Source organism: Parambassis ranga, chromosome 21, assembly GCF_900634625.1.
Source record: "Parambassis ranga chromosome 21, fParRan2.1, whole genome shotgun sequence".
NCBI lineage: Eukaryota > Metazoa > Chordata > Actinopteri > Ambassidae > Parambassis > Parambassis ranga.
In genome coordinates this window covers 22,118,877-22,138,421 of record NC_041041.1, presented here as the reverse complement: position 1 = coordinate 22,138,421, position 19,545 = coordinate 22,118,877, and the positions used below count along the sequence as shown (strand labels likewise).

The 19,545-nt window shown below is 40.9% G+C and overlaps 1 protein-coding gene and 1 long non-coding RNA gene across 4 annotated transcripts; one reads left to right on the top strand and one right to left on the bottom strand.

Moving 5' to 3' along the window:
- Nucleotides 1–15,946, top strand: LOC114426030 (uncharacterized). 3 transcript variants are annotated; one of them, XR_003669327.1, is made up of 7 exons: nt 1–110; nt 9,471–9,618; nt 10,365–10,425; nt 10,820–10,896; nt 11,008–11,452; nt 13,618–13,670; nt 15,817–15,946. It is a non-coding gene; the product is annotated as an uncharacterized LOC114426030 (long non-coding RNA). The 3 variants fall into 3 exon arrangements; XR_003669326.1 differs by having other exon boundaries at nt 9,471–9,580; nt 10,820–11,452; XR_003669325.1 differs by having other exon boundaries at nt 10,820–11,452.
- On the bottom strand, nt 15,173–17,650 carry vgll3 (vestigial-like family member 3). Its single transcript, XM_028393142.1, has 4 exons — nt 17,377–17,650; nt 16,433–16,793; nt 15,796–16,332; nt 15,173–15,684 (listed from the first exon to the last, which is right to left on the bottom strand). The coding sequence occupies exons 1-4, from the start codon at nt 17,479–17,481 to the stop codon at nt 15,644–15,646; spliced, it is 1,044 nt and encodes a 347-aa protein (XP_028248943.1). The 5' UTR covers nt 17,482–17,650; the 3' UTR covers nt 15,173–15,643.
- Nucleotides 17,651–19,545: the final 1,895 nt, after the last annotated feature.

Genomic DNA, 19,545 nt, shown 5'->3' with positions numbered 1-19,545 from the left:
CATTCCGATATCACCATATGGCTGGCTCCTGCCAGGTCCACCCAACAAATGGCATACTTCATTTCGTTTTTGAATCTTCTGAATGTTATAGTCCTACACTGTGCTGAAAGGTTTGGAATTCAATTAATTTCACATTCTTACATCATGTTTGTCATGTCATGATTTGCTAAACGTGCATGTTTCTTCTAATTTCACTTCTGGATTTCTGGAGTCTCTCTCTCTCTCTCTCTCTCTCTCCCTCTCTCTCTCTCTCTCTCTCTCTCTCTCTCTCTCTCTCTCTCTCTCTCCCTCTCTCTCTCTCTCTCTCTCTCTCTCTCTCTCTCTCCCTCTCTCTCTCTCTCTCCCTCGCTCTCTCTCTCTCTCTCTCCCTCTCGCTCTCTCTCTCTCTCTCTCTCCCTCTCCCTCTCTCTCTCTCTCTCTCTCTCCCTCGCTCTCTCTCTCTCTCTCTCTCTCTCCCTCTCTCTCTCTCTCTCTCTCTCCCTCGCTCTCTCTCTCTCTCTCTCTCTCTCTCCCTCTCTCTCTCTCTCTCTTCCTCTCTCTCTCTCTCTCTCTCTCTCTCCCCTCTCTCTCTCTCTCCCTCGCTCTCTCTCTCTCTCCCTCGCTCTCTCTCTCTCTCTCTCTCTCCCTCTCTCTCTCCCTCTCTCCCTCTCTCTCTCTCTCTCCCTCTCTCTCTCTCTCTCTCTCTCTCTGACTGAGGGTGGAGAGTTAGTGCCTTTGCCTTTTCCACGCTCACCTACAGTGTAATTGCAACCATGAGCCAGGAGGTGTCACTGTTTTATCAGAGATAAAAGCATACCCCTCATTGTTTGTTGCTCTGTACTAAGCAAAGGCCACATACACAAGACCCGTGCATATGTTTAATAAGCACGTCTTGATATTTGAAAAATATTCTCTAATAAAATCCTTTAAGTGAAGTGGTAAATACTGCCACTAACTATGGTGGCGATTAAGAAATGTTGTTATAACAAAAATTAGAGAAAGAAATATTGACACAGTACCACTATAAATTTGCAATAGTGCAAAAATATTCGACTTTTCTTAGCAGTGATAGAGTAAAATGTTGAAGTGTGTCTCTGTTGAGCATAGCCTCAGCCTAACCTTATTGCAGCACATTTTCCCCCCAAACCAACAATTTAACATTTTGCCATTACGTTTGGCAAGTGGTGCCAACTTTACTCCAGACTTGAATAGTCTACAAGTTTTTAAGATTAATGTCCGCTTTTTCAGTTTGGCTAATTAGCAGCCGCTGCCATAATACACATTCTCATGATTCAATCACTTTGTCCCTGCAGGCTTTTGCTTGACATTTAGAGAAATTAGTCGCCAAACACAGATCTTCATTAGGGAGCTCTTTGCTTTGTCCAGTTTGTGTAGAAATGTTTCTGTTATGTTAAGCGGTTGTAGAAGACCATCAGATGTATGATGTGAATAGGGTTGGGTGAATTCTGATTCAGAGGTTAGGTTTAACGTTTCCCTTAAGGTTAAAGGCCATGTACTCAGGGGAATACTTATGTGTCCATTTTGGCTTGGTATTTCTAGTATTTCTATTAATACCAAGCTATCTTTATGCTCTTCCAGTACAGCTCTTTTGGACAGTCATAGTCTGAACACATCATTTCATTAGAGGCATGTCTGTCTTGGCAGACATACACCCTCATCCCCCCTCTTTTCCCCATCTCTAATTTGACAAAAGCAATCCACATAAGATAAGATAATTGAGCTTGATTGTCACCACACAGTGGGGTGTTAACATCAAGTGCAATTCTGTTGTGTCGTTAACATGCAATTTCAATTATTTTCGTGGCGCTTCTCCGCTCCCTGTTTGTGTACTGTATGTGCATAAAAAAATGATCGTAGATACAGCACAGTGAGCCTAAAGGGATTAGGACAGCAGTTACTGTCTGCACCTTCTGTTTTCTGACAAACAGCACAAGCACACATGCCTGCCCATGGGACGCAACTAGATAGAGGCAATCAGCTCCAATCATTGAATTAACGACATATTGCTACGTTGTATCGCACTAATTAACTCCTGTCTTGTGATACAAAGTCATGCACACACACACACATGCACATGCTCTCACACAGTGACGGCAGTGCTCTACTGTGAAAATGATTGCTTTTCAATTGGCATGACTCTCTGAGTCCACAGAGCAGTATTATGTATGCTAATGCAAGCTGTAAAGACGGATCTACAGTTCAGGGGGTGGACTCGGAGCAATTACAATGCCTCAGAGCGCCACAGAAGACACTGCATTTCTCCCTCGGCATGTAAAGAAATTTTACAAGCTGTTCTATATTAAAAAAATATATTTTTTAACTTCATAGGGAGGTCTGTCTTTCAAATATGAAGCTTAATAGATATCAAAGAGATACACGCTGAATAACAACAGTGTACGATGAAATATGTTAGCAATAAGGTTCTTTTTTAATTACTAAATTGGTATTCCATGACCACAGTTTCAGAAGACTGATGTATCAGACAAGGGTTTAGAATATTGTGGGTCTTCCTTGTTCTGTGGGGACTTGCTCTGAAAACCTTCAACAGAAGGTATTTCCATACAAAGAGGCAGCTGCTCTACTCCAACTTACTTTTATTTGAAATTTTACTTACAAAAAAGTGAGTGTACTCAGTGAGGTAACTTACTTCCAACTTGGAGGGAGCAATTGACTGTCCCCGTGGACACAATGACACTATGCCAGTGCAGCAAGTGCCAGTGCTAAAGGCCATGTTCAATGAATCAACAGAGAAGAGAGGAAATTCCAAGGCCCACCAACCTGACACTGTCCTTAAGGGTTCTAAAATTCTGCCCAGTAAATTTGCAAACAAAACTGGTGCCATGACATAATTCAATTAGGCATGCACATTGTTTAGATTTTATCAAACATAAGTATACATTAGTACCTGAAACAATGTCACTACAATCACAATTTTGTTTATAGTCTTCAAAACAAGAAGAAGAAAAAGTCATAGCTATGGAGATAATAAGTGATAATGAAAAATACAAGAGGCTTAACATTTTATAAAATACAGGACTGTATAGTATGACAGACCTAAAATAAGCAACACATTTGTTCATAATTTACAGCACTTGACTTAATAAAGGGTAAAGGGCACAGTGTCTAGTCCTTTTTATTTGCCTTAGAACCACTCCAGCAATCAGCATCCCCAGCCTGTAGGATTTATCCTTATAATAAGACGTTTAAGAGTCTGTAATAGCTTTGTCAGGCTATATTTATTAGATTAATTTCCACCAATTTAATTGATGCATGAATATTTTATTGTTTACGTCTAATAGTGAAAGGCCTTTGGGGGCTCTGGACACTAAGAGCGGGAAAAGGGAAGTAAATCCACTTCAAGAGCAGCCTCTAAGAAACCCACTTTTTTTGGTAATTGAAACTACAAAAATGTTTTAATTATTCAGTGCAGCCATAGTTTATTCTGACTTTTTATACTTGTCTAATTATTACAGGGCTGAAATAAAAATGGCATTTCATGATTATAGTGGAGTAGGTCAGGGTAACAGTGGATAAAGTGCCTGACAATGCCTGCCGTGTATTGTTCTCATGGGAAGAGAGGCACTGTGGAATAAAAAGGTGCTTTAAACTTTTAATGCTTCTCTTTCAGCCTTCTCTGCAGATTCTTACCCAGACTCCCATTTATATGCAAAATCTTTACTGCATATGTCGGTGTATTTATTTGTCTGCTTGAAAGTGGTTTCTAGAATTTAGGCCATTATCAAAATATTTAGTATAGTTTGTTTGCAATCCAAAGGATAATGGTCACAGTATATGACAGGACATGAATGTTTATTTGACTATATTGATGTGTGTTGTTATGTGTCTTATATAGATCACCATGTTTCTTATTATGGCACTTGACTTCTTTAGGGCTATAAAGGGGTCACTTTGCTTTAAAGTAAGGGAGTTTTCCCATATGCTGCTTTAAATACCACTATCTAATATCAGTATTTATCTTTAAGCATAATCTAAAAGTGAGCTAGTATGTGGACTTTCATTACTAAATTTAAGATGTAAACTGTTCCCCAGTTTTTGGTCAGGCATTATATTGATGATGTAATCTTGCAGTTCACCTTGAGGCCACTGTATAGCTGTGGCAGGTTAAGCAATGTGTGGTAGTGGATTCCACCATGTCCTCTGTAAAGGAGCAGATCAGATCTTGTTTAATTAAAAAAAATGAAATTGCATCTCTTAGTCTGGTGTGAAATTTGTATGTGAACAGGGTGCCTGTATGACAGTTGGAGTTCTTCTCCTTTTATGTGGCCAACTTTTACTAATAATATTAAAATTTGTTCATTGACACCCATCTTTCCTGGTCAGAATTTATCTGAAGGATGATTTGATATTTGACATAAGGTATAATGTTCTAGTTCAAACCCTGCCTGATATTTCTAGGATGGAGGAGACTGCTGCACACATATACCTCACATGGGAATGTACTGTAATCTCATATCTGAAACTAAATATCTTCCAGCAGAATTGTTTAGTAGAGCGATGAGGTAAGGCCCTTGAGCAGACCCTCACTACACAAAATAAAAGAACAGGCAGATACGTAGGGCAGTATGATAAAACAGGGTAAAAACAGAGAGGAAAGGAGGGTAAATCTGTAATGTGACTATATCTATGAGAGGACCTTCATGAGCGACCCTGGCGGTGCTGTAATTCCTGCAGAGTTGAGTCATGTGGGATGTTTCTGGGTAGTCTCAGGGCCCAGCAGCCCATTTTTGGGAATGTCATGTTTTAACAACTTGAATGCCGTTTAATTCCTGCTTCTGAAAGTCTGTCTGGAAGTATTGGAATGTGTGTGAGGCAGCAGGCCAGACGCTAGTGTTTGGAAATAAACTGTCTGTCCGATCTGATTGGCCTCATTCTCAGGGACGTGGGAGCAGGGAGCCTGCCAATACACAACCTTATGTATGCACAAACATGGATGGGCATGTTTTCAAACACACCTTGCAGACACCCATCTATTTTCACTACATTACACATTTTCTTTTGAATTCTAATTCAAGCTCATGCAGCCCACTTGCACAACATTTGGGGTCATGCTAATGTGCAAAGACAAACCCACACATGACCTCAAGCACACACAACAGAGTATGCAGGATGTAAACAGATACTTTCATCTGAGTACCAATCCAGTGTGCGTATACTGAAAAAAACAAGTAGAAAGTAAATGGAAAAGCTAATTCTTTTTTGTTAATATAATTCCCACAGCAGTGCTGATGAGTCTGATGGAATGGCTGCAACTGAACTGCAGGAAGGTCCTTGGAGAGTGTTAGAGTTAATGAACCATATGGGTTCATATTATCATGTGTTTGTGGGCATGTGATCGCATGTGTGCGTGGGTATTTTTTGTGTAAAAGGGAGGAACAGGGGAGGAGTGTGATGAAATAAGCTACGACAACATAAGAGGAACCTAATTGTTCCCTAAAGGCATGGTGTTACTAAAGTGATACAAAATAACTCAGCCTCCCCCATCTTAGGAGAAGCACTGGCAACCACTAAGAATAGATTGAAACTGTGGTTTCCTAACATTTTTTTAAATGATGCTGAAAAAATGAAAAGAATACCTTCACAAGAAGCATTTGCTCTTTAATATGAAACTGTCCCTGAAGTCTGAACTGTGCCACTGTGAATTGAAATATTTAAAGTAAGAATGATGACTTCTGAAGTAGGAAAATGTGGTTGAGCTATAGAATTTTGTCAGATTTTTCAGAATCAGAATTTTTTGATTTTACCACAGTCTTCTCAGGCCTGAGTTGTCATTCCTCAGAGGGCTGACTTCTTACAGCTGTCCCCAGCAAAATCCACACTTGTTTTGGTGCATTGACACCCTCCTCCTCAATGCCATTCATCTGATGACCAGGTCAAGATAACCTGATCCCTACTCTGACCAGTTGTCAAGGAGAAATACCCTGGTGTGATGAAAAAGCTTTAACACAGTACTACTTGTTTGTCCCCAAAATTACCTGAAACAGATAATAGGGGGTCCTTTTTTCAAAAGGGGATAACAGCCTATGGGCACACCACAGATGCTGTAAACGAACATTTATCACCTACCAGATAATCCATCGATGCCCACATTTACATAATTTTGACAAACCTTCATTTAAAAAACACCTCTTACTGAATTGTTTAAACGAGGATCCATGTTTATAACGTTACTCTCCGTATGAAAATACAAACAGAGAATGTGTATTTCTTATCTGAAAGATTTGCTAAAAACAATAATAATTCTAACTTTAAAAGACAAACTGGTCTGATCCTACTTTCAAGAGCTGGTGTGTTGCTGCTGCCAGGCCTCTGTAAGGCCCATCAAAGCTCATATAAACACATCAAACACATAAACACACCCTGGCATGGAAAAGGCAGAAACACAGCTGTATGTTCACATCTGTGTCCTTGAGTTTATGTGCATAGAATTGCTGATTTTTGCACACATGGGCACCATACCTACATTAAGTTTAGGATCAGGCATCTTGGCAGATACTGTGCTAGCGTGAGAACTGGACGGATCTGTATCATTACTAAAACCAGAGAGAAGAGTGAGCATTTGAGCAACACACTGGTTCAAAGTGTAGCTCTGTGGTAAACAGAATAATCAGAGAGGAGGGTAGAAAAAGAAGGGGAAAAGCATTGGATAGCACAATCACTGCTTAAATGAGGATTCATAGAATTACATTCAGGTATTTTAGTCAATTATTGAATTGGCCAAAAAGCAGCAGAAGCCCCAGCTGTCTCCAGCTTATGAGGTCAGTGTGTCCTTGAAGTTAGACCAGTCTGGTAATGGCAGACATGATGAACCAACCAATTACCGGTGCATGGGTCTAAGAGTGAAGAGATGATTTTTTTTTTAAATTAAAACATACATTTTGCCCATGTTGGGAAACAGTTGAGTGTTGCAGATTTGACATTCTTTTCTGGTTGTAGTGCTGTTCGGGTCTGGTAACAAATTGACTCTTAGAAAGTCAAGGCCAAGACCAAAGTCCAGAAACGTTGGGCAAGGTCAAACACCAAAATCACAGTCAGAAGGTATGGTGGGCATTGCCTGCCTTCATGATGTTAGAGGCTATCTCAGCTGTTAATGGGTGAGCCTTGGGGTACAACCTGGACAGGTTGCCAGGCTATCACAGGGCTAACAGAGGCAAACAGCCAGTCTTGCTTACAATTGAAGTGCCTATTAACCTTACATGCATACCTTTGGTATGTGGGAGGACGATGGAGTACCTGAAGAAAACCTATAAAAGCGTGTTGAGAAGGTGCAAATTACATAGAAGAGTCCCAGCCAGAGTTAACCCAGGAATTGGCAATACCACTCAAATATGGTTAACATTACTGAGGTTGTGTTAACACTTTCAGTTTAGTTTTCTTGGTCAGTACCATGATCACCCAATGTTCATGCTGGCATTTAGATTTGAACCAGGTTATAAACAACAAGCCTTATGAATGAGGTCACGCAATGATATTCTTGTCTTTGCCCAGAATACTTGATAATATGTTTGTTTGACCAAAAGGTAGCGGCTCCTTCTTTGACTTCTTGCCCAGATGAGTTCTGAAACCTGGAAATCCAAAGTCAACATTTGTCAGAATGTACTGTAGTATTTTAGGGGTCAGGTTAGATTTCTACAGTTGATGTGACTGGCATTGAGTCAAATGTATATCAAATCAAATCAGTCTACTTGGGACTGATACAAATCTGGCAGCCAAAGTGGTGTACTTGGGGTAAGATTTGTAACCTAACAGAGGATTTGTTCTCCTCTATAGCTCATTTGCATTTTTCTTGGTGTTAACAACTCTGCATCTCAAACTCTTTCCCTCAGTTACCCGCACACAGGCGCACACACACACACATAGTGAGGGGTTGTGCGTGGGCAGATAGAACGCAGAGGAATCCCTGATAAGCCAGTGGCCTGGTGGACGACACAGAGACAGGAATGGCAGCTATGTCGGGCATTCACAACACTGTGTGGTGTCACCAAACAAAGCCTTCCCTTCTCCCGCCTGTCAAAGACGCCATTGTGTCACGAGGAGAGAGCCTTTATATCACACACACATTCCACACATGCTGTCCCTCACCACACACACTTATACAGACACAAAGATCCTAAACCTACATATGTATAGAAAAAAATGCCACACTGAATATACAGAAACAAAATCTAGTGTTGTGCCGATAATTACAAATAAAAACTGCAGATGTAAAACACACAAAGACACCAATAACACACAGCTAATGTTTCTGTCTTTGAATTCTCTGGGTGTCAGAAGCCATACTTCCAGCAGAGAGATTCTCAGAATGGAGACCCTAGTGAGAGTCACCTGTGAGGGGGAGGGCAAGGGGAAGCTTCTCTGCACACTGGAAGTCTGTAAAGTTGAGGACAGCTGACATACTCACAGGGGGTTGACAGTGAGAGTGCATGAGGGTTGTCCCTGTAACAGAGAGAAAAGCCGTCTGTGTGTGAGAGAGAGAGTGTGTTCCTCTTCCTGTTGCTCTGACAAGCTCCTGACTGCTCCTGCCACCTCCACCTCAGCCACAAAGGACTCATGGGAAGGTGGACATGACAGGAGGGCGGGACTCCCATATGTCTTGTGTCTGAATTTCCAGTGACTCTGCAAACACCTGTCAATCACTGTAAGTGTGGGATGAGAGCTACAGTAGAGCTGGAATGGGTGTGTGTCTGTGTGTATGCTTAAGATAGTGAACATTAAGATTCATATAATTATATTGTTCAATTGATTTGACTTAATTATGTTTTCACTTTTACTTTAGCTGGATATATTGCTATTTATAACTGAAGATCAAACTTTATTAAGATAACCCCATTGCTTCATGTTGATGATAAGACATGGGCTGGTTGGGCAGCTGACAGGTTGAAACTATTTGGGGCCGGCACTCCTGTCAGCCACGTGGAGAGCTTCCCAGCATGGGGGTCACCATCCCAGAGGAAGCTCCCAATTTCACTTCCACAGTTTATGGTGACAGGGCACACTGGGTGCCTCAGCCTCTACAAGAGGTCCTGCTGAGGGACTCTTTGACTGCAGGGTGCCTAGTCAGATTGGTGGATAAAGACCTCGACAGTAGGGGCTAAGTACAGGGACAATAACATAACAGTAGATGGTCTGCAGGGGGGACAGAATTACCTGCCAATTAGGCAGAGTAAATGTGAAGAATGATAGGTGTCAACCTGTCAGAACCCGGGGAGGTGGGGGATCAGCTGGATAAGCACCATGTTATCCCTCAGATTACACTGTCTGCAGACATGATCACACACACACACCCAAACAGGCATACAAGGCAAATAGGGCAGATATAGACTTAAACTAGAACATTTTCCAGCATCTGATGGAACTTTCTACATAAAGCTTTGAAAACAGTTTTCCAATGTATTTGTTGTCATGTCAGTCTTTGTTTACACACATCAACTTTGTTTCTTTGTCATCTGCAGACACTGCACAGCTTGTGACTCTACATCACCCTTGGGAAACCAGCAGTTCTTTAAGTCCTGAGTGGAATCCCGGTTCCAGTGACAGCTATAACATGAACAAAAACAACAATGTGGGTCTATGGGGCAGGAATGCCTCTCCGTGGCTCTGGTATGTGTGGTATGGTCACTATGGGCAGGAACAGACTGTAGAGGCAGGTATGGTGACACAACAGAGAGGCCAGGATGATTGACAAGTAGGTGGCAGAGCAGGGGATTGCTCACTGCAGAGTAACTGTGTCGCATGATCACTAAGAAAGGTATTAATAGATTAAGATTAAGAAACCTTTATTAGTCCCACAATGGGGAAATTGCATAGTTACATTAGGCGTAAATTTAAAATTACTTATCAACTATGAAGTTTGGATGATTTTCCCTTTCTTCTTAGCATTTTCAATATGTTGAATTTATTTGGATAATAGTTTGGCTATGGCTATAGTAAAATGTAATATATTCACATATATGTTACAGCATCAAATGGCCTCAAAAACATTAAAATATTTCAAATTAAACACAAATGTGTTATTTTTGAAAGTTCAAGTATATTATGTTTATACTTCTAATATATATATACTATATACTATACTATGTGTTAAGTATATAGTGTCTGTAGATACATAAGCAGTATGTTAAGACAGGATTTGAAGAATCTTTGTTATCTTGTCTGGTGTTTGGTGTCAATTAAAAGCCTACAAAATGTCCTCTTTTGCCATTTATTACACATCTAAACTAATCTGCACACAAATAAATAAATAAACAAATAATATAAATAAATAAATGAAAGGTCGGCCAGTTGTAGAATATCATGTACTGAACAATTCGTACAACTCATCCAGTCATTTTTTTTTTGCCTTGCAGATTTGAATGGGCTAACTACTGCTGCTTGGCTCCTTGCTGCATTCCAGAAATAGTGATCTTGGTATGTATAAAGTTGTATTTGTTGAATCCCTGCTCCTCTGGATGCATACAGGGCTGAAGTGGAGTAGCCAACAGTGGAGACTGAGCAGGGGAAACAGGTGTTGGTTGCTAAATATGCTTTCAGTGAGCAGAGGAATGATAGCTATGTACTGGCCTCTGCGGTTACTGGCACATTACCCACAGTGGAGCTGAGAGAAACAATCTACTGCTGCTGCTCCTACTTTATGAATGGAGTGCCTCCCCTCTGATGAAGGAATCATATTTGTTCAGTAAACTGCCTCGGCAATGATCAATAGGAGCAAATAATATGAAAGGCATTGTGTGTGATGCATGTAATTAACATTGACAACCAGGCTTGTCTAGCAATTACTGAAAATATTTGTTTTATTTTTAAGGTTTTACAAAAATGTATGAACTCCATATTCTGTAGAGGGGAAACATCATGATGTGTCTTTGGCTGCTCTGTGTGTGGGTAAGCAGAAGAATGTGTCTGGTCTGTGTTATGGGTGGATGTTGAAGCTGTACATTGTAAACACACTGAACTGTTGATCTTTTAACTGTCTATTGATTTTTAATTTAACAGCCTTCCTGTTGCTTGTAGAGCTCCAACAGACCTTATGCATGCCGTGCTGGGGGTCAAAGACCTGTGCACATATTCCTCCTATAGGTCTACACATACCAACAACTGCTGCAGTGGAAATGTTATAAACCTATACCTATGAACACTTTTTCACTGGGTAGCCTACTCATTAAAAATCAGTGCAAAAAGAAAAAGGCATTGAAAAATATGAAGAAAAACAGGTAAATAATAAAAAAACAACGTTCAGAAAAAACCTAGACAAAATACACTCTAATACATGTCTCCTGGTTCGAGTTCCAAGCTTCAGTCCCTGGTGGGTTCCTGTCGTGACTCCAGGGGTTTCCTGTCCTCGCCGCTCATCCCCTGCCCTGTCCCTGAGGGGTTCCTGTCTCGTCCTCCAGTGGTGGCCTTCTACCCGGACCCTGGAGGGTCTGCGACTCCATCTCTGGTGGGTTTCTGCCCGGAAAGCTCCACACTGAACTCCACACAAAGTCCACTGGAGCAATGTAGCCACATGCCAAAACTGCAGTTCTTTAAATGGTCCCTTCAGGCTGCCTCCAAAATAAGTACCTAACTTACCAATTTAAATTATGTGTGCAGTGCAGAAGATGATGCAACCTATAGTGGAATAGCTCCCTTATGAAGCTAGCCACACATGGCCGACACTTTTTTACTTTGGTTACAGCTGTTAAATCTAGCATGGTATCACTATAATTTATTCTAAACTAAATTAAACTATAATGACCTAATCTAATCTAATCTTGATTAAATTAGGTCATTATAGAGTTTTAATGTTAGTCCAGTTTGAATCTCTGTTGTTATTTGTTCACAGGACCTGCAGCATCATCCTAATAATTGGCATTTGAGCAAAAATAATTAAAAATACTTTTGATCTGATACCTGTCTTTAAGAGCTAAACATCAGAAAAATGTGCTGGATGTTCCAAGTGATGTATTAAATAGGAATCAGGTATCACCTTAAAGTCTTGTTGAATCAAATGTAATCAGCAGGACAAGTGTACTGTGACAGTCCTAACATGCCTCATTAGGCAGCTATGTTGATAGGAACAGAGTGGTGAAAGCTGAGCCCCTGACACCCTTAATACTTGTACAAGAAAAAAATATATTTGGAGAAAAAGGAGGGCAAAAAGGGGGGGGGGGGCACGAACATGATGACAGATTATGACAGCCATATGCCTCTTTTACTTGCCTGTATCATTTTTGCCTCTCCTCACCTTCCTCTTACTCTCCTCTCTACCCTGATTTCTGTATTTACATAGTTTTGTGTCCAGACAGCTGGTGTTATGTTGCTGATTGTGAGACTAATTATCTACTCAATTACTCTGGAATGTGTGGCCGGGCCGGTGTTATGATTGATCATCTTTCCCAACCTCACTCCTTCTTTTCATCTCTTTTTGTGGAATTCAGCTCATCTGATGTCTGCCCTCCAAAGCATCTGCTCAGTTCGATTGAGTTTAATTCAGCACAAATTCAGCTATATATGCTTTTGTTTTTGTTTGTCAGGGGTAACCATCCTGTTATGTAGTGTTATGGATGAGACTTAAAAATGCATATGTTTTCTATATGCTGATAGAATGAAATATGTATAATATATATGCTGAGACAGCAAAGACGTTTTGAACTAAGTCTTCATTACCTCCATGATAGAACAGGGGCCCCTGAACCTGAGAATGATTGTAAATAGCATCCTTCAAATCTCAAGCTAGAGGTTAGTGGTTTTTGTCCAGTGTGAAATGGGCTCTAACAGAGTGTCCTTGTTAAACCCTTTGCAGGTTTTAGGCTTTGTAGCATATTCAGAACAGTTTTGGCACAAACCAGAAGTTAAACATTTAAACATATGCCACAAAGCAGTGGATAAGTTCTGAAAAATCAATGAGTAATTAATACTTGTTATTATTATTTTTAATAATATTTTTGTGAAATAAGTTATGACAGTAAGTTGACTCCATGTCTGTTTCATGGAAGATACAAATGGGGCTCACTTGGTGGGCACAAAATGTGAATTCCAAGAAAATAAAAGTGAACAAAAAATGATTTCCTTTCATTTCTGAAAGTAAATGCAATTCTGGGTCACAGAAGGACATGGGGTTTGGTCATAACAGAGGCAATCATGGCAATGGCAAGATGAAGGTCCACAACAGCAGATTGGCTCATTTAGTATCTTTTGTCCAGCATAAGTGAAGCATGGCTGTGTGTGCTGTATGTGTGTGTGTGTGTGTGTGTGTGTGTCTTGGCTTGAAATTGGGTTTGTCTGACGTATGTAATTCTGAACTTGAACACAAACAATGCAGATGAATAAAACTTGTTCATTTGGAAAGACATAATAGCATTAAATGAAAATCACTTCAGTGAATGATTTTATTTTATTTGATCATTTTACTGTTAAATAAATCAGTTAAAACCATCGATTATTGCTTTGAAGATTTCCAGCACAATGCTTTTGCTATTTAAACTTTAATTCAAAGCTAATACCACACATACAACATTTCCTAAACCTCTATCTGCCCCTTTGGCCAATTTATAATTGCATATTAATTCACTTTTATTAAACTTTCAGGTTTGTGCTTCTCTACTTTCTCTGTTCTTCCTGCAGTGGAAGTGCCTGTGGTGATTCTCCAAGGCTGCCAGTGGGATGCCTGTTAGCATGTAAGTATGCCGATGCAGGGGCTACATGCTAATGCTAATGAGAAGCTCACTTACCTTTTGTCCCACTGCTAAAATGAACTAAAAAAAATTACTAAAAAATGACATTGATATCTTTAACAAACAATGGATCATTTTTAACACAGCCTTGTTCCATTATGTGAAATAGTCACATAATTGAATTGAATGTTTTGTGCACACTGGCACAAATTGTCCATGTATTTGCTGATACATCACACTTTTTGTGCACATTTGCCCTTTTTAATGTATAAAGTTGCAAAAGTCTGTAGCGAGATAGGAGAGGAGTGACCTTGGATGACTCCAGCCTACAGTGGACTTTCATCCATTAGGCACCTTTATTTTGATGTGTGCTTCTTTTTTTCTTTGACTGTAGGGTTAAATTGTCAATATTTTGCTGGACAAATGTGCTGCAGACATAAAACAAAATTCCCACTGAAATGCATTTGTTCTGTCAAAACAAGAGCAATTTATGTCATAACGCACACTTCTCAATCGAGGTGCCAGCTGTGTAATTACACAGCAACAGTATCATTGACAAGTTACACAAATTTGGATGTTCAACTCTCAACAAGGCCGAGGTGTGATCTGCTGAGGTGATGCTCACGTTGTTGATGTTGTATATTGTGGTTAAGTCAAGATGAAGAATGAGATATGAGTGGACGCTGGAATATTAGTGGGCTCGTTCTGGGACATAACATTAACTTGAGACATTGACTTATTTATTTTCTAGAGAACTAAAAAGTTGTAGTTCCCTCTAAAGGATCACTCCCCAACTATTTACATAAATCATTATGAATCTTATTGGCTGTCAAAAATAGAATGTCTTAATCTGATTCTAGTCTGTGAGTTTTTCTGCCTTTTTAAATACAAACAAAATTATATTAGTACGTGGAATGGTCCCTTGTTTGTGTGTGTCTGTGTGTGCTTTTGAACGGTACCTGTGTAACAAACTTCCTGTCCACACAGGTGATGCATTCTCCAGTGTGTTTTTGTCCGTCTGGCAGTGTGTTTGGGTGGAAACTCAAATGTCTTACAACAGCTCTGCTTTGTAAGGTACCATTGGAATGCAATCGTCACTTCCTTTGATATTATAGCTAAGCTCCTGTTAGCTCCACCAAATACAACAGTGTTCATATCTGAAACGCTGAAGTTGCTGCAACTCTTATTTTAGTTTGAATCATTATCTTGCGACAACAGGTCTCAGCAGAGCGGAAGTGATTATTGTCTGATTTTATACAGTTTGGTGAACGAGAGACTACGTCCCACAACCTCAGAGAAAAGGTGGCAGCATCAGATCAGAACGTGTGGAAGTTTTTCCTACAGTACGAACAGACTTTCATCATTTATCAGATGCAGAATGAGGAGTGCAGCGACATACTGCACAGAATCTGACTGAGATTTGTGTCTGAGAAAAACCTTCAGTTGCAGATACTTTTTAACAATTTATTACTTAAACATACAGAAACAATATAGTACACATTCCCACATGGCAAAATAGCAAATGCACATTTAAGAAACAATTTTAGCAAATGTAATCCAGCAACAACAATGTATGCATAGCAAACTGTACAAACACACAGACACACACACAGCAATTTACAGTCATTACTGTACAAAAATATGTGTATCAAATTCAAGCTCTTGAAACAGAACCACTTGGTCTCACTTTGCATGAACAGGAAATGCTGTTGTGCTGGCCTTCTATTCTTAAAGCTAGTAGTCTTTCTTTTTCCTTTGAGGGCCTTGATATGCAAAGCTTCAGATCCATATCATTCAAGTCCAAGCCTGAGTTCATCTCCAGGACAGTTGTCTGGACAGTGCAGGACTCATAGCTACAGTTAGCATTTTATATCTGCATTACAGTGCTGCTGTTGCTGCCATACAGTAATAAGTCACTTAGTATGGGTCTTTTTTGGTGTGATTTGGTTTCTCTGTTTTTGCCGGCGGAGCATCAGTTAGAACCAACCTGATGTTTTTGCTTTGGTTTGATCAAGAGCTGCAGAGAGAGAGAATAAACAAGGGTTATAATATTATTTAGAGTCCTATTAATTATTAACCATGTTAGAAATGACGTGCTGTTTCAAGTGAACTGTTCCATGATATCTACCTGAGTCATATGTCTCCACAGATCCATGGATGGGTGAGGGTGTCCAGGAGACAGGGCTAGTGCCGCTGGTATCTATCTTTGTCTTCATCCCCTCGCTGTGGAGGGAACTCCCTGCACTGGAGGCTGCTGGATTCTGGTTCCTAACACCAGGCAGCAGCAGCGGACTGAATCTTGGATCCAGTGCTGGGCTGTGTGCTGGGTATGTGTGGAGCATGGGATGATGTCGTCTGGTGTGGATGTGTGGGTAGGGTTGGGTGTGTGGGTGGTAGACGTCATGAACATTTGTGTAGCCACTTGTGCTCTGTGGGCTCAGGCTATAGGTCCAGCTGTCAGAGAGGGTAGCTGCAGGTGGGAAGCTGGCCTGGGAGAGCACATGTCCTGCCCATAGGCCCCCATCTGGATGGTTGAAAGAAACAGGAGGGGAGGAAAAGTCTGGATGGACTGAGACTGAAACAGAGGGGAGGCAGGGGCTGGCCTGGGATGGATAAGCACTGTTCCAAGCTGAGCTGCCCTGACTGTTAGAGAGTGACCCACCATCTGAAAGAAGCACATCACAAGGACGTTAACACACATTTAATCCTCCTACTTTGAGTGCTTGAAAACAATCATAACTAAACCACACAAGTGAATGTTTTACCTTTCCATAAGCCAGGGGTGGGGGAGGCAGTTGGCTGAGTCACTGTGATGGGTTTGTTCTCACTGCTGAAGGTGCTGGACTGACTGAGAGCCCGGGAGAAGTGCTCATCTACCACATCTCCAATGTTGCCTTGGAAGTAGGTGAACAATACACATCGGGAGCTCAAGTATTCTGCCTCTGCTGGTTGAGTGCCATCTTTCAGCTCTGATTCAGATGAAGATCTCTGACCCGATTCGGCCCCTGGTGTCGCAGGACCCTGCCGGAGGCCCAGATCTCTGGGAAGCAGCCCTCTTCCTCGGCCTCCTCCTTCCTGCTGCTGCTCCATGCACTCTGGAATCTTGTTGTAAATGCTCAGTTTTTTCTGGAGGAGAATACAAAAAACAAAACTGACACATCCAAACAAGACTAGAAAACAGAAAAAGCAGTGTAGGAGTCATGTGAAAATGAATTTTTGTTTTCCTATTCTGCATTCCAACTGTTTGTAAAGCTCACCACATTCCCCAGTGACTGACTGGCTGTCATTACATCACCGTTTGACCGCAGGATTAATAGTTCCGTGTCATTACGCCTGACCTGAGGTGAATGCCGAGCCCCAGACTGGAATGTAATCATTCAAAAGTGAACTTTAATGTGGCTAAGGATTGTGCTTAAAGAAAGTTTGAAATGAATGACCAGGAGAATTGATCATTTCCAGGCATTAAAGAACTCATTTAAAAGTTTTAATGAGCGGTTTTTTTGTTAAATGGGCGGTTTTCCCAAAGTGGTATAAACCTTTTTTTACTGCCATAATTGCAGTCATTTATGCTCAGTCAATCAAAAGTCACCCTGCGTTCCAGCAGCCCTCGGGGAAGTCATTTTGTCCTCTCAAGCGAGAAGAAAGTCCTAATTATTAGGTGCCAGAGCCTCTCCCTATAGCTCCAAATGCTCTGCGCTGAGTGCCTCACCTGTTGTTGTTGGTGGTGGTGGTTATAGTGCGTAGCCTTGTACGCGGTTGCAGGGAGGTAGTGCGCTCCATAGCTTTGGTGGTACATCACATCCAGGCAACTCATAGCGACGGAGAAAGTAGAGAGAAGTAGAGAAAAGTCGGAGCTGAGAAACGGGCGGAACACAGCCGAGGGCCAACTCTACTGGAGACTTCACACGGGCTCTGTCCTCTGAGCCATCAGTGGCTTCATATATGCCCAATCGCATACAATGGCCATGTCGTGCAGTTTGCATACAGACAATGTACGTCCCGCTGTGCGCTCCACCAGCACCATCGGGGGCCGCAAAATGAATCAAAACGGTAAAAGACACAAGTGGTATCCGGAAAAAAATCGCTCCTAACAATTTTCAGGCTGCTTTTGATTTGGTAAGCATTCCGTTTTCTCTTTTCTCTCTCTCTGTTTTGGAAGGCAGTTATATTTAGAGAGGGCTGGGGCCGTGACGCACGCCCACCGGGGAAGGGCCTGTATGGCGCAGAGGATTTTTAGTAAGGCGCTATCACAACCATGGAGTCAGGACTCTTTTGTCACTGTGGGTTTCCATGTTCCATGTATGATATGATTAGCAAAGGGTCTGGCGTCAGGACGGTCACAGTATAGGATCAGGCTGGTGAGTTTTTGTAAAAATAAATAAATAAATAACATGTACACTCAACTGGACTCAACTCCATAGTCCCCTTCTTATGGTATCTGTTGCTTTTGTTGGATTGACCTTACAGGGTTAAAAGTATTTCAGAGCATTCCACAATGCAGGCATTAACCCCCTGAGATCTTTCTGTATAGATCAGATTTCATTGAGACCCCGTGTGGTCAAACAACGTCATTTGGCAGTCATCTCTGAGTAACAGGTGCAACTTAGAGTCAGGTGCAATTTGGTCAATAAAATTGTATTTTGCTCCAGTTTTTATTAGTAAGGGTCTATGAGAGTTGACAAGTATCAACAAATGTGAACATTGGTCTCTGTGTGTGTGGTTGACCTCGTTCCTCATTGCTGACATAGTGTGACTGTTGATTATCTTTATGCCTCATTTTACCAGATTTATGAGGGCTGTTTGCTGCCACCTATTGACAAGGCTAATGGCATGCATGCAGAGTAGAGCTATGAGCCACAAGAAGAAGGAACCCACAAAGAAGACATCTTGATATCATACAGCTGACTTCAAGTATGTGAATTTAGAGGACGGGATTACAAAGTAACACATTACAGTTTTATATGGGATGTCATTACAGTCAGCCTCTTTGTCATTCAGCACATTGATGTTATTAGGCTCAGTGTTGTTATACCTGACCCAGTGAGAGACAGTAATCTTTATTTACTGTAGCTTTATTGATGATGGGATGTCATGATGTCATGAAACTGTTGCTCTTAAAGCTTCTTATCAAAAAATACTGGTTAGTCAGAGAAAAAAACACATCACCCAGCAAACTAAATACTGTAAGTGTGTAACATAAAGGGCATCATGATAAAGCATATAGGGTCCCAAAACATTACACACAATTTCTGCTAACAAACCAACACTGAATGGAAACACGCCTTTATCCTGAAGCAAGTATTAACTGCATTCTGAACGATCTTGTATTCCAAGAACTAGCTGTCTGATAAGTTATGCCTGCAGTGTGTAGTAAACTGTAATAAACAAATGGAGACGTGTTGTTGTCAGATGAATTATGTTAAGGTACAGAGAACAGATATAAAACCCTTTCATTTATACACTTGCACACACAACATACATCAATCTATCATCTGCTCACACTAATTGGCCCTTTCTCCTTTTGAAGGTTGTCACTTGTCTTAATAACAAAAGAGCAGGTGTTATTAATGACATCAACGGTGTCACCAAATGGAATTCAGTAATCATTAATTAGGTCAATTATGCCTTTACACAGGGCATGGCAAACGAGGAAAAGAGCATTTGGCCCTCTGAAATGTGGTGGAAGATCAATGCTTTACAAATACAAAAGATTTATTTGATATTTTATTTCCCTGCCTTGCTGCATGCGGTTGCTGCCACATTTGATAGCAGACATCATGACACTTCAGGGACTCTGACAAATGAGTAATGGTCTCATCATTTCAACTCATGTTTCATTCACTTTAATATCACAATGGGAGCATGAGTCATTCAGACA

Bases quoted from the DNA above. Each gene is read 5' to 3' on its own strand.
- vgll3 (XM_028393142.1), bottom strand. From the start codon at position 17,481: ATGAGTTGCCTGGATGTGATGTACCACCAAAGCTATGGAGCGCACTAC. The intron at 16,333-16,432 runs GTAAAACATTCA...TGCTTCTTTCAG, and splicing joins CACCCCTGGCTTATGGAAAG to ATGGTGGGTCACTCTCTAAC. The intron at 15,685-15,795 runs GTAGATATCATG...CTCTCTCTGCAG, and splicing joins TGTGGAGACATATGACTCAG to CTCTTGATCAAACCAAAGCA.